The sequence below is a fragment of the Colletes gigas genome, unplaced genomic scaffold (genome assembly GCF_013123115.1).
Source record: "Colletes gigas isolate AHSC1104 unplaced genomic scaffold, ASM1312311v1 Colletes_gigas_Sc00001, whole genome shotgun sequence".
In the NCBI taxonomy this organism is placed as follows: Eukaryota; Metazoa; Arthropoda; class Insecta; order Hymenoptera; family Colletidae; genus Colletes; species Colletes gigas.
Window position 1 is genome coordinate 6,965,499 of NW_025106630.1, and position 14,418 is coordinate 6,979,916.

At 41.6% G+C, this 14,418-nt stretch overlaps 1 protein-coding gene across 3 annotated transcripts in view; it reads left to right on the forward strand.

Moving 5' to 3' along the window:
* The window catches only part of LOC122395326 (organic cation transporter protein-like), a 33,290-nt gene extending 18,885 nt beyond the window's left edge, over positions 1 to 14,405 (forward strand). For 2 of the 3 annotated variants that reach the window (XM_043392809.1, XM_043392799.1), the window contains exons 2-10: positions 8,492 to 8,750; positions 9,779 to 9,989; positions 10,504 to 10,762; positions 10,993 to 11,185; positions 11,248 to 11,466; positions 11,695 to 11,909; positions 12,207 to 12,382; positions 12,637 to 12,809; positions 12,937 to 14,405. In XM_043392809.1, the coding sequence (XP_043248744.1) occupies positions 8,503 to 8,750; positions 9,779 to 9,989; positions 10,504 to 10,762; positions 10,993 to 11,185; positions 11,248 to 11,466; positions 11,695 to 11,909; positions 12,207 to 12,382; positions 12,637 to 12,809; positions 12,937 to 13,033 (1,791 nt within the window). In that variant the 5' untranslated portion in view covers positions 8,492 to 8,502 and the 3' untranslated portion in view covers positions 13,034 to 14,405. Of the gene's footprint in view, positions 1 to 5,865; positions 6,175 to 8,491; positions 8,751 to 9,778; positions 9,990 to 10,503; positions 10,763 to 10,992; positions 11,186 to 11,247; positions 11,467 to 11,694; positions 11,910 to 12,206; positions 12,383 to 12,636; positions 12,810 to 12,936 lie in introns of those variants that run through there. The other variant, XM_043392791.1, reaches the window with a different exon arrangement.
* Positions 14,406 to 14,418: the final 13 nt, after the last annotated feature.

Here is a 14,418-nt window from a genome sequence, read left to right on the forward strand (position 1 = left end):
GATTTCGTGAGCTTAATTGAACGAATCGCGCCCATTAGGCTAAAGTGTCTTAAAAAATTCCGAGTCCTTCGAATTGGACTCCACGATAAATTCAACCTTTGCACCAAAACAAAATTTCTCACACAATTTAATCCCAATTGTCATAGCGAACTATGTAGCGTTAGTTTGCTGACTCGGTTGGCCAATAAAATTTTCAGATCTCTTAATGAAAATATCCTCTATCTACTAAACTGCTGTGTTTATCGCGACATTTCATAGTATAGAACACAATGGACGTCCGTTAAATATACATTAGCATTGACCATAGATACTCAGATCTTTGGCTGCCTCAAAGTGCTTCCACCCCGATAAACTTTAAAGAACAAATTAATTAAATAAATACGCCTCGATACACGATGCTTCTTTAACAGGGGTTAACCAGAGGTCTGCGATACAAAAAAGTTCTCTTGTCCGAACGATGGAAATTTTTACGGTTCGAAAGTTCCATACAAGTGTCACATAATTAGTAAGGCGTACTTAATCTTGCTTGTTCGCCGAGTTCGCGACACGACGAGGAACACGCCAGAGCAACCCCATCGGGAAATTTGTCACCCCGAGGTGGGTTCCCGTCTCGATTTCTTTCCTCGTTCGCCAACTCGCGAACAGGTCATCCGGATCGGTACTCCCGCTGTATGTTCCACCATTCTTCCATCTTCGTTCTCACCCAGGAACCGGTTTTAAACTCGTTTCCGTGGCTTCTGGTAATCACTCCAACGACCTTCTCCTGTTATTCGTCGTTGCTCGTCGGCGGATGGCCACTCCATACTGGGAACCACGGGATTCCCCCGAGCATTCGATCCTTCCAAGGTCGTTGGCTTCTTTCCTTCGAACAGTGACACCAGTGACAGTGCATGGAAATCGTTTGATCCCGTTGCAATGCGAAATCGGAGTCGGGCCCTTTGAGATTCTAACGACCAACAAGTAATGGGACTCTGTTTTCTGCCGAAACCCGGGGTCTGGAACGACCAGAGAGCTAGACTTCACGTAAATGCGATCGGTACGAGACTCGAAAATATAACGGTGAACGAGAGGCTCTTCGCAAAGGTAAGAAAACGAGACGAATCTGTTACAATTCCTACGAGCAAAGAACGTGAAAATTTATTTAGTTCTGGGGTGTATCTGAATTTATTGTGCAATATTTAGAGTCGCGGAGTTGATTACCAACCATTTTTGTACCTCTATAAATTTTTTGGACACGTCTACTCGAAGTATGGTACAGGGAACTTGTAAGATTACACTTGAAATATTATTTGAGATGCCAAATTTTCTACCTGAGTTGATCGTCGCTTTTTTCGAGGACGCCCTTTTAGGTCAGGTATAATTTCAAACTCGACTGGCAACTCTTTGTGTTACGCTATTGCTTTCTACAGAGTTCGTATAAATACATTTCCTAGATAATTTGAAGCCTGTACCGCTCTAAAAATCATGCAAAGTCCAAGACTTTGTCAAAGTCAAGATAAGGAGTACTAATAAAGTCGATTCTCCAGCTACTATTGACTCAGCAGTAAAACTGTTTGAGGTATTAGAACCTAACCGACTTTTTATTAGTACCCCAAAGAATGGTTTCTGTCAACACAGACGATAAACAGTTGACTGCTTGGGGTCTAGACTAGTTTTGAAGTGTCATGTGAAAATTTTCCTTCGAGAACTGTTTACGTGTCTGGAATAGGAAATATTCTATCATTGACTGTTGCATTATGCTGCTAGCATTTAAATCGAGCTTTTCAGTCAACAATCTACATTCAGGACGCGAAAGAACATTGATTTACATTATTAATTTCAATGTCGCAATTAAATTCGTAAATTATAATCCTGTACTACGCTAGAAGGAAATATTTTATTTGCTTGTACCTTCGATGTATGCGATACAACGTCTTATCTTTTCCAGAAAATCATGCTAGAACAACGACCTGACTTACGTAAGATCATCGAAAAGTTCAATAATATGAGCGTAACTCGTGAAAAAACACAGACTTAGTTACCCTGTCTTTTGTCTTCGACTGACACCGTGTATCTTTAGACTTACTGCTTAATGTTTGAATTGTCATCACGCATTACACTATCATTCGTCTAAATAACGATGCCGCTACGACTCGCGACTGTATTCTACGGTGTCCAATTATGTTTTCGCGGGATAAAACAAAACCGGAACGTCTCGGATGAAGGGATTTCGCGGCGACTGATAACAGAATATAATCAGATGCTGTGGGTCTACCTAGAAAACAAAATATTCGTTCTGGTGAACCACTCAACGATTTATGTAACCCGCGACCAATGTAAACGAGTTATGCAAAGCATAGATTTCCTCGAAAAGGTCGTTTCACATCATTTATCGCGTAATGTTTACATCGCCAAATAAAGAATACAATCATCCCAAACCACGTATATTATAGAAACCAGTTTTACAAGAAACTATCAAACTATTTCGTCGAACTTAGTTTTCAAAAATCGAAGAGGATAAATCTATAATTGTTGGCGTTATATGTATTTTCTCTGATTTTTTTTTTTTTGTGAAAAAATCTCACTGTGCGATTTAAGCTCGAAGCACCTGTCAGCAGTGATCATCGTGGCAATCAGCGTGTTAACCGCACCACGAAATTTACTACGCCCGTCGTACCGTCACTGATAACAAGGCAATACAGGGATTTTCCATCTGTATGACGTTAATTATAGGAGGCGTATCGGTGTCATGCGTTTCACCTACGCCTGCCTCTTGCAGACGAAAACATTTGCATTTCTGACAGTTGTTTTATCAACGATTCAGTATGTAATTATTCGGTCGCGGCTAGAGACGAAGGCGCGTCGCGTATCGTATTCCTGAAACTCAGATATCGACGAGCATAAATTACTAAAAGTTACTCGACGCTCGGTATACAATTTCAAACAAAACATGAGTAAAAATGTTTACCGACAACTTTGAGAAAGTTATCTTAACGTTGCTGCGTAATGGAGGTAACAGACTCGCGGAAGAATTCGAATCTCGGATATTAATAGACGTGAAAGATTATTATCGAGATTGATAACGCGTTGGCTGTCTAGGTTATAAATATTCCCCAATATTAATTGGGATTTACTTCTTGCGAGTACTCGAAAGAAACGTAAGATCGAAGCATTGGTCACCGGTGACCACCGCGGCAGTCAACGCGTTGATCTAACGGAAGGAAAACCGAAGAAAAACGACCGTGGAATAAAAATTGCACGACAACGCCGTGCTTGCAACAATGCTAACGACTACAATGAGCAATTAGTATCAAAGACATCTATAGATTTTCCGCGTAGAATCGACGACCCTGAATACCACGATACCGATAATTATCACCGCTGGACCTGGTGATTAAAGAACATTATTATCCGCCGTTAAGAAAGACTACAATGTGTACACTTTCATAATGCGTTAATGAAATCGCGCGTAAACTTTTTTCTACCGAATAATGTCCGACGCGCGCAAGACTTATTAGTCGTGCTAATTAACATTGTCTCTTTCGCGTGACGCTGAAACGAGGTGAAAAAGAAAAACGAGGGAAATGCTGTCTGCCGTGGAATGCACACGTGTATTGAGAAAAATGGAATTAATTGCAACAGGATGCTCTCCTTTTTACGCTCGAATAGCGATCGATCAACGAGTTGTGCATTGTTTCTTAACGTAGAAACAGTAACTGCCCAATCGGAAGATTCAGGAACATTAAAATGAAAACAAAAGGTCGTTATCTGTGATTAATTTAATTGCACGATACGTTTGTTCAGAATATAGAGTGCCCCATGCAACTGGGAAAAGACCTCTAGAACGGTTAAAGTAAAATTAAACGGCATTGAATAGTGCACAAACAGAATGCAATTTTATTCATTGATATATATCGATGTATCCAGAAATGCAACCGCCACAAAATGTATTTTTCTAAACCTAAACCAACTCGTTGCATCGTTCGATATCGTCTAACAATGATTTATTACAATTTTTTGTATCACCACTGGACTGTGCAGACAGGCTGTTGAACAGTAGCATGTATCGAACGACGAAAGAAAATTATTGTTTGTCTTCTGGCGTGTCAAAAATAGCCGCGAGAACTTCCAAACAACGTTTTTCCATCGTTTGTTCGGATTGATTAATGTCCTGTCTAATCTGGACGAGCACTTCGATCGTCAATTTCTTGCGAGACTCGACGCGAAGAATCGCAATCGTTTGTCATTTTTATTGCCTAGCCTTAAAAGCGAGATACATATTTCGGAAATCAGGTACAACTGTAGATTTATGGCGATGAGTTATTTTCCATGATCAAGTTATCTCCTCCATCAAACAACTCGACTTCCGGTTCAAACCGCTCACCGGAGAACCCCCACCATCAGACTTCTGGTATCACGTTTAATTAATATGCTTGTAATGCTTGTAAATATCGACAAATCGTTGCGAAACATTGCGGGTGTAAAGTATAATGTTTCCAGCACGGATTGAAAATTAAGTATAGATGTAACCGAGTGAATCGTATTCAACGATGCAAACTGCATGGTTTTACGCACCGACTCACGATCATGTAAAAATTTATGACGTGCCTTTATTCCTATCTGTTAAAAAATATTAGCTTTAGAATTATTTTATATTAGTCTCCGAAGCGTATAATCGCTATGGATTCAAATTAAAGCCTCGGTTCTGGGTACACGGTCCCTTTTTTTTATTAATATTCGAACTATATGAATATTTTTAACTGTTCTACGACTATTTCGAATAGTCCAATTGTCCAAATAATCAGATACTTGGGACAATACGCTCAAACATGTTCGATAGGAACGGAGAGTCGGGAACTTATCGCGCGTTCGGCGAATTGTCAATAGGGAGACTTTGCTGTCAATCACGTGAATTTCGAGATTTCGCATTATGTTTCATTACGTATCAGATTCCGGCATAAACAAAGCAATTCCATGCCGTATATTTATCTCATGATTCTCTTTTCTTCAAGGGTAACAGGTTTCTGTAGCGCGTATCTCTGTTGGCGGAGTTTCCGAGTTTCCGTATCCGGAGTTTCGCGAATAAACTCCATTACACATACCGAATATACTGAGAGCGATCGGTGGGGTCGCTTTGTTTGGAATATTCGAATGACATCGGTGTTAATCACTGGTAATCGAGGGAACTTTGTTAACCTCGTTCCACGAGAACTCGGGAAAATCAATCCGTTTGATCAGTTATCGCGCGAAACTTCGAAGTCATTATTATTTATTATTATTTGCTGATTCGTCCCACATCCGAGGTTCGTGTTACGGTCAATGTTATCAGTAAACCGCGGATGTTTATGCGCTTGAAATATGTTGAAACATGCAAATATGCGAAACATAAAAATATTGCATGCGAACGTATGCAAAAATATGTGAGATATAGAATACGTGTATTGAAGACACGTAATAATAATGGGAGTTTTACCTTTTACCGATCACGATTATAATTTAAATTGCAACGAGCTGATCTTCGCGATACAGGGTGTCCCAGGTTTGAGCGATCAAAAAGTCTACGGATAAATGATACGGGAGGACGTACGATCTAGACTCGTTGAAACGAAGTACGACGAACGTCTCGTACCGCAAAGTGTTAATTATGAAACTGGTCGATCGTCGACACGCGACAAAAAATGGCAGCGTCACGAGGAAAATCCATCGAGGCACGCGTACCGCGAAATCACCCGTCGTAAGTGTTCTCCAGTGACGTCACGGACGATCCACGGGGGCCCAAAGGAGTCGCGTCCAATGGTCGACCGGCGTCGCTGGTGGGGTTCCGCTTTCGTCTGCACGCGCTATAAAGCCTCGCTAATTGTCCGCACCGCGAACAGTCCGTGCGTGCCCCCTTTTAAACGATGATGTAGCGAGCCGTCCGAAAAGTCCAGAGATCTCGTGCACACGTCGACCAAGATCACTGTCACGATCGAGATCGAGCACGTGTCCCGGTTCCAGGGTCTACGGTTGATCGTTGCGATTCGCGTGTCCGTCGTTTCGCCGAGAAGCGGATCTCTCGAAAGAGAAGAAGAGCGCCAGGGAACGAAGCTTTGTGCCTTCTTCGAGTCGTCTTCCCTTTCCGGTCGGTCGTTGCCAATCGATAGATCATCTCGGATAATTTTCAACGAGTTGTGCTCGAAACAATTAATTGGCCAGGTAAATGCTGTTTTGGATGTACATCGTGTTTCGTTCACCTTTCGATTTCCGGTATCGTCGATCACTGTCGCAAAGATTCCTTCGGTAAATCCATGATCCGGAGTGTGACAGGGTCAACAACGGGCCGTGAAGTGGCCGTGACTCGTAAGGATCTAGATCGTGGGTACGAGAAAAGGTGCAGGTGAAAGAAAGTGAATCCGGGCGAAAATCGGTGCTCCACTTTTCATCGCGACGTTTATTGCGCGTCGTTTATACGCTCCGCGAAGTTTTGTCGGCTGCCACCTATCGCCATGTGCATCGATGAATTTCAATGATGATCGCTTTCCCGGATCGAGAAGGCGAGAAAACGCAGACGTGGAAAATCGTATGCAAAATCATGTATCTGTGCTATGATCGTTCCATTAATAATTAGCACTACGGGATAAAATTGTTCAAGGTGTGAAGTTTTGTGTAACCAGTTGCTGAAGATTGCCGGCTCGCCACTGTAAACACTATCGAAAAAACGGTTGAACGCGAGAGAAATTTGATACCCTACGAACAATATCGTGGTTCAAATAACAATTTTATTAAGTGATTATTTAAAAAAAGTGATGCAATTTATGGTGAACAGTATTAAATACATATAATTGCAAGATTTATGCAGAATGGATTCGACAAACTGTTAATCCATTTTACGAAAATTGTTTGATATGTGTTCTATTAGACATTTTTTAAGGATCCACGATATTAAATCACACACTTTCATACGAATATGATGTTTCTTTTATAATTAAATTGCACCGATCAAATTCGTCGACATATTGCCATTCACGCCGCTGCGTCTACTGGCTGCACTGCATCATCGTAGAATGCGCAACACGCTTTATGCAAATTTCACCGAGCCCGTAGAAAATGGGAGTTATGTCATGGTTTCCTCGTTTCCTGTACACCTGTCATTATTTCTATTTTTTCTCTATCTATTTCTCATAGCGAAAGAAGTATAAGAAGCTGTAATAAATACTAATCCCTATTTATGAAACGTTTATGAGTTTGCCTAGTACAGCGCGTGCCGATGGTCGAGCTAGAAAAACCTTGCCTCGAGTTTCTTCGAGAACAGTGAATCATAGCCGCGAAGAAAATTTTTGTGGAACAGAACCGTTGATCGAGTTTCTATTTGTCGATAACGGGTTTTTCGAAAATGTTCGTTTGCCTCTGATTTTATTTACTTTCGGCTGTGACGCGCGCGTGTTTGCATTTAATATCGAAGCTATTTGGAAAATGGGAACACCGACCATGCAGGCATTCGCTGCACGGTGTAAATAATATTGTGTCGCGCCCTGGTCTAAAAACGAGCGTGCAACAGGGATTTCTCTTTCAAAACAAAGACTTCGCGTAGAATAACGGTGACAAAAAACACGGGTGCTTGATTAGCGTCGAATTAGAAACTCATTCGTCGAAAGAAGCAAAGTTCTTTCGTTTCCTTCAGTTCTCCCGCAGACGACATTATCAATATTCCTAACGACGCTTACAAACTTCTATTTTATTTCATGCAAATGTCCGTTTTATGACATTCATGCTCAAACATAAATTACTTCTTCTATCAGAGGAATTTATTCAATAGACGCAAATGTTTAATTATCTCAGAGTTATGTATTCGCATACTAATGTTTTTGAGTAGATTAAATCGAATATTTCTGCAATATACCGTTTCGTGCTGTATTAATTTCCATACAACGTACGAGTATTATATGTGTCTTATGTGAATTTTGTTAGGCTAGAGTATCACGATAAACTTAACTATTTTAATGTTGAAGATTTTAAAGTACACAACGAGTTCGAGTTTTCTTTAGTATCGATTACTGTTCGCAAAACTAACGAGCAACATTCTATTCGCCTAATTACCATTTCCCTCCAGCGAATACTGTTATTTCAATGACAATTTATTTTTTCGAATCAATATGTCGATCGAGTTACAAGACGATTCGTTTCCTCGAGTTCTACCGTTATTATGGTTGCAACGTCAGCGTGTAACTGTTTCGCGCGATCCTCGAGCGACCTTTTAGCAACAAATTAATTTGGCTCTTGACACTAAACGTCAGTGTAATTATCGAAACCATTCTTCTTCTCACACTGCGACCAGTCGACAGAATTAATCTACTTGTCTTCGAGTGCTTCCGTTTTAAGCTCCCAAGCTAATTCCCGACCCGAGAGGACGATTAACGTTCGATGAAAAAATGATCAAGGATCGTTTTTTTATGCTCGGGGCTCACCCTGAACCCAATACCGGCATGCATGCGTTGTAACTCGAGTTAAGTAATCGGCGATCGCTAATTTCCAGAGATCGAAACAATGACAGTCATGGTGGAGTCCGTGAAAGTGGAAGAAGGCGAGCGTCCTAAGATCATGGCCTTCGACGACATCCTGCCGTACGTCGGCGAGGCCAGCCGCTACCAATGGTTCCTTTTCTTCTTGCTTCTGCCCTTCACCTTCGTCTACGCGTTCCTCTACTTCACACAATTCTTCATCACGTTGGTACCGAACGAGCATTGGTGCAACGTGCCGGACCTCAATGGATGGAATCTCACCGACCACGAAAAGTAAGTTTGATCGTTGCGTCTCTAAATATTTAACCCTTTGCGATCCAGAAATTCATTTTTATACTACTTCTATCCTTTTCTTCAACCAACGTTATCGTCAGAATTATTTTCTAAACATAGGAAGAATATTTTTTTATCGTAAAAGCGTGGCGAAACCTTGGATTCAAGCATTAATGGCTGCTTTAAAAGTGGTTTAAGATTTTTGCATAGGCAACACTCTAGGAACACGACAAATGACTTCGTCCCAACGCGTGGTATCTTATCTTGTGGCCTGCTTTCATTGTTTGCCGGTAAAATACATTCGAACCATATTTTTGATCGTAGGCAAACTGTCCCCGAACAATTTACGTAACAAGTATCGTACCCCATCAATTAGAGGGTTAATATTCAGCAAGACAAATCGCACGAGTTTTAACGAATTGATGTACAGTGACAACCGATAACAATGACAAACGATCGGTAAATCGTCGAACAAGGACGACGACGCGGATATTTGTTAGGATGCGCGTGCACGGATCAACCAACATTACACTATAATAGCACGGATCAAGAGAGTACGCTGTTTTAAGCAGATAAGCTTCTTGCAAACTTTCCATTTGCGTGGAGATTTTTGTTTCCAAAAGATAACGAATTCCAGCGAGACGATTCACAACAATTTGAAACAGTCGGCTGTACAGGGGATCCTTGAGTTTCCTTATTGTTTGTTAATTTTTATTCGTTAAGTGTCCAGTGATTTAAGAACGGCAGTTACTTAATTTATCATTTCTCGCAGTATTTACTTCCAGCAAATCTTTTCCTACAAACGTTTTCCTACAAACCGGGAAAATCGTCTCGTGTTTTCCTCTGAATCACGACTTAGAACAATGCGATCCGTAGTTCTCCAGTATTCGACGCTTTGGCGGAAACCAATTCGATTGAAAACTTACGGTAGATCCTAACTGTAGTTTGTTTGTTCGTCTGAGACTCTCCTTGCACGATTCCATTTACTTTTTAAAAGAACCGTAAAATTCTGTTTTTTCTTTTTCTAGGATCACGTTATCGATACCTCCAGCATCGAGAGAAGAGTTAAAGGTCGAAGGTGCCACCGCGTTTTCGCGATGCAACATGTACGACGTAAACTACAGAGAAATATTGAAGAACGGTACTAGAATAGCCGATCACTCGTGGCCCATTAAAACGTGTCAACATGGTTGGAGTTTCAATCACACAATGATACCGTACAAATCCATAGCGGTCGAGGTGAGCGAACGTAATGCATTTATCGCGCAAGTATTGGTAAAAATTTTTCAAAATTCTCCCGATTTTGTGCTGAGCAACACAGAATCTTGCAAAATTCACTTCTCAATTCTGTCGGTATCCTTTTCAATATTTCGTACGATTTAATTTTCTATTCTTTATTTACTCCACGACTTCTATGTTTTCCTTTTCGCGTCTGAAGTTTCCTGCGAAGTTGTGAGTTTTCACGTACGAATAGGTTTGCCACGACGGTCTTTAAATTTAAGATTAAGTATCGGTTCACGTTTTACAGCTCGCTATCTCGTGTTTCGTATCGAATTAGCGGAAGTAAGCTGGTCGTAGACACAGTGGGTGAACAAAATATTGACACACACGCTTTTTTTTATAAATATCTTGACGAATTATTTTTAAATATAACAAATGAACTCGCTGTACTTTGCAAACGAGAGTGCCTATTTTTTTGCCTACTGTGTACGATTTGCCCGGAAACCGATAACGCGGTCGATTGTTCTTCCAGCTGGAATGGGTTTGCGATCGAGCTTTCCTAGGTTCAGCAGCCCAATCGGCCTTCTTCGTGGGTAGCATCCTCGGCGGTTTGATATTCGGTTACATAGCTGACCATTATGGCAGGATTCCAGCATTGGTCGCCTGCAACTCGGTGGGATTCGTGGCTTCCGTGGCAACGGCGTTCTGCAACAGTTTCTGGAGTTTCTGTCTGGCGAGAATGGTTGTTGGCACGTCATTCGATAACTGCTTTAACGTTCTTTTCATTATCGGTAAGTTCCGTATAAATTACCCGAGCTATCTCGAAATTGTTATGCTCTAACTACCGACAATTAGCGATTTAGAAAATACACGGCTTTCCGCTGTTTTCTGTAATCGCATGGGTAATTGATAGTTTAAATTGCAGCCGGGAAGGTTAAGTTAATTTGCCACGTTACCACAGAGACGACGTAATAAATAAATTTAATATTTATGAACGTTCTAATCGCAAATATCGTTTCAGTGATCGAGTACGTAGGACCGAAATACCGTACGCTGGTAGCAAACATGTCCTTCGGACTTTATTTCGCGGGAGCTGCTAGTCTTCTGCCGTGGATCGCTTATTGGATCGCCAATTGGCGGATCTTGAGCATAGTCACCGCTTGTCCAATGGTGGTCGCTTTCGTCGGACCGTGGATCGTTCCTGAAAGCGCACGGTAAGCTGATCAATGCTGTTAATTCAATCCGAATTTTGATATATTCGCTTTCTACTTTCCAGTTGGTACATCACCAGCGGCAAGATCGACAAGGCGATCGACATGTTGAAGAAGTTCGCGAAAGTAAATGGTAAAGATGTGAAGAAGGAAGTGTTCGACGAGTTCGAGAAAAGTTGCAAATCGATGATCGAGAAAGATCAATCGCACAATCAGTACACCGTTCTGGATCTCTTCAAGTTTCCACGACTCGCTCGCATCACGATCATGCTTATTATATACTGGTGAGTCGGTTCGTCTCTTGAATTTCCAAATTTTAAATTCGTTTCTATAACCAGTAGCTGTTCTTTTAAAATTGATCTTATAGACAGTCAGAGTCTGTTGCCCTCCAGATCCAGCAATCCTTACTCGTCGACTTTTGCGAGTAACAGGTTACGAACCTTGAAAATAGGAAAATGGAAAGAGTTTGAAAGTTGGCGATTGATCGAGCAATTCGTTTGGCTGGTTTCCAGGCTTCTGATGGTGTGGGTGTTTGACGGCCACGTCTGGAACATGAAACTTCTGGACCCCGACGTATTCACATCCTTTTCTTTGGCCTCTCTCACCGAACTTCCCGCCGCCGTTCTCCTGGCCCTCTTTCTGGACAGATGGGGCAGACGATGGATGGGTTTCGCGTCGATGTTCCTTTGTGGAATCTTTTCGTTTATCGCTGTGGCCACGCCACCTGGTAAGTTCTTTCTCGATGATGAATGGCTCTGTCCACAATTTATTCGACAAAATATAAAAAACAACGTCAAAGTCCGAAGACTCCGGGGTTCACTTTGATCCGAATCTAAATTTTATTATTTCGTATTCGTAATGGAAAATTCGTTCGAAAGTCCAAATATGACGCCTCGACAGGACAGGGTTAAATACCGACGTGCAAGACCAATTGCACCGAGGCTGTACCGAGAACAGCCGGCGTGCATCAAGCACGGAATGCAACGCAACACGCGGCATTTACATATTTCTCAACTTGTTCAAGGTGCGCCAACGGTCGCCATGGCGATCATTGCGCGTCTCGGAGTCAATATCGCCGCGAATATCGGCTTCCAATACGCGGCGGAAATGCTACCGACCGTGGTGCGAGCCCAAGGTGTGTCCTTGATCCACATTATTGGTTATCTCGCTCACATCATGGGCCCCTACATCATTTATCTGGTAAGTAAGACAAACGGAAACTCTGATAGCTATCGGAGAATCGGATAATTAGTTTGTTTTCCAGTATAAATCGAGGAAGTGTTCTGGTCTAGGTCAATTTTTAATCAAAGAACCATAAGACTTGCTTACATCATTTTTAGAACACATATTCGTTATTCTTTTATGCCAAAAATCGATTTCTTTAAACTTCTTTGACCAGAATACTCTCGTCAACCATTCAGATAGAAAAAAACTTCATTTTGTTTCCTGTTTAGGCCGATATCGACGCGTCTCTGCCCCTCGTCGCCCTCGGTTTACTGTCCTTCGTGCACGCCTTCTTGACCCTTGGTTTGCCAGAAACTTTAAACCAAGACTTGCCAGAGACTCTTCAGGAGGGCAACGATTTTGGCAAGGACCAAAGCTTTTGGTGGATACCCTGCGTGGCCTCGTAAGTAACACTTTGTTTGTTCTTCCACTTTCAGATAAATTATAAACCCATCGATTGTCATTTCACGACGTTAAACTGTTAACGCTATCCACGAAACAATTTGGTAAATATTTGGTGAAACTTTCAGGAGCCAGATGACGAAGAAATCGCTCAGGAAAAAGAAGGGCCTGTCGAACCCTGCGTTCGTGGGCAGTGTTCAAAAGATCGACTGCACTAGATTATAGCGATTGTTCAATAGTGACGAGTACCGGCCGGTAAAACTTGCCAAATCTTTTTGTAAATATAGTCATTAAACTGCGAGTGTGATGTTAGGTGTTAAGGTATATCGCGAACGTTGTATTTTAAAAAAATTTTACCCAGCGATGGAATTTCGTTGGAAGTACGTGCCGATCGAAGAGATATCGAATACGGTATAAATTCCTGTCTTCCTTACTCGTGAAACATGTTACAGTATTTTTATATTCGTTCGTTGGACCGAAAGGAAACAACGGCCGTCGAACGCCGTGATTTTCCTCGGCGGGAAACATCCAAACGTCAGAATTCTATTATTCGTTAATCGAAAGTTGACTTATTTATGAAGATACTGTTATCGCGTGTCGCCAAGAATCGTTACGAAACTCAAGCTGTAGCGTTCGTCTTTAAGTAGTCCGCAATTAATCGAACCAGTACGTAAGTAGACCACTTCCTCCCATCACCGTCCCGTCAACTTGTCTCGTTCATTGCGGATTTCCAAAACGCTACTTCGCGTAGACATAGTGATTCATAAATTATGCGAACCGTTAGCGTATCGAGGAAAGCCAGCAAACCCTTCGATTCGCGTATGCGAAGAGGCACGATTTATTTTTCGTTTTCAGCTACTATCGTTCCTTCGATTCTGTTCATCCTGAATGCTCAATTTGTGTCGCGTCACGGTCCAGCGACAGTACTAGGACCGCTTAGGATCGTATTAGAGTCATCCGCGTACTTACGAGACTTGTTCCCGCTTTCAGCCCCCCCGATTGAAAGTCGTACCACTGCGAAACTAAGATCTTTCGTTCGTCGATCTGATTCTCTGTTACTTCGAGCCGGGGATATTCGCAAGTACGCCTTACGATAGATTTGAAAACTGTACATAACTGTTTGAACCGTTTAAACGTCTCTCAAATACACTGCGGAATATAACTATAACGCCACTGTAATTTTCGACAGTTTCAAAGCATTGTTGGAATTCGACCGATTGAAACGAGCTTAAACACGGCATAAATCAGATTACTTTCAATTAACTCAATATATGTAATATTAATATGAATATTCAAACGTTACACCAATTATCGCCAAATCAGAATTACGTTTCCAATATGCTTCGTCCAGAAATCTTTAAAATGTCAACTATAGCTCCGGAGTGTATTTCTGAGTGAAAGTGTCTCGTTCAACGCCTCGTAATTTATGTAATTGTAATTCTAAAGCTCTCAATTGCAAAATGGAGCCGAACTAGAGGCGCGCTAGGAAATGTACAATCGTCGACGAGTACCAACATGTATATTTAAGTTTAGATGCGTTTAGCGGTTTAGATCGATCGTTCAGTGAACATTGATACTTGAAAATAAAAACCAGAAGTATTTCTACATCG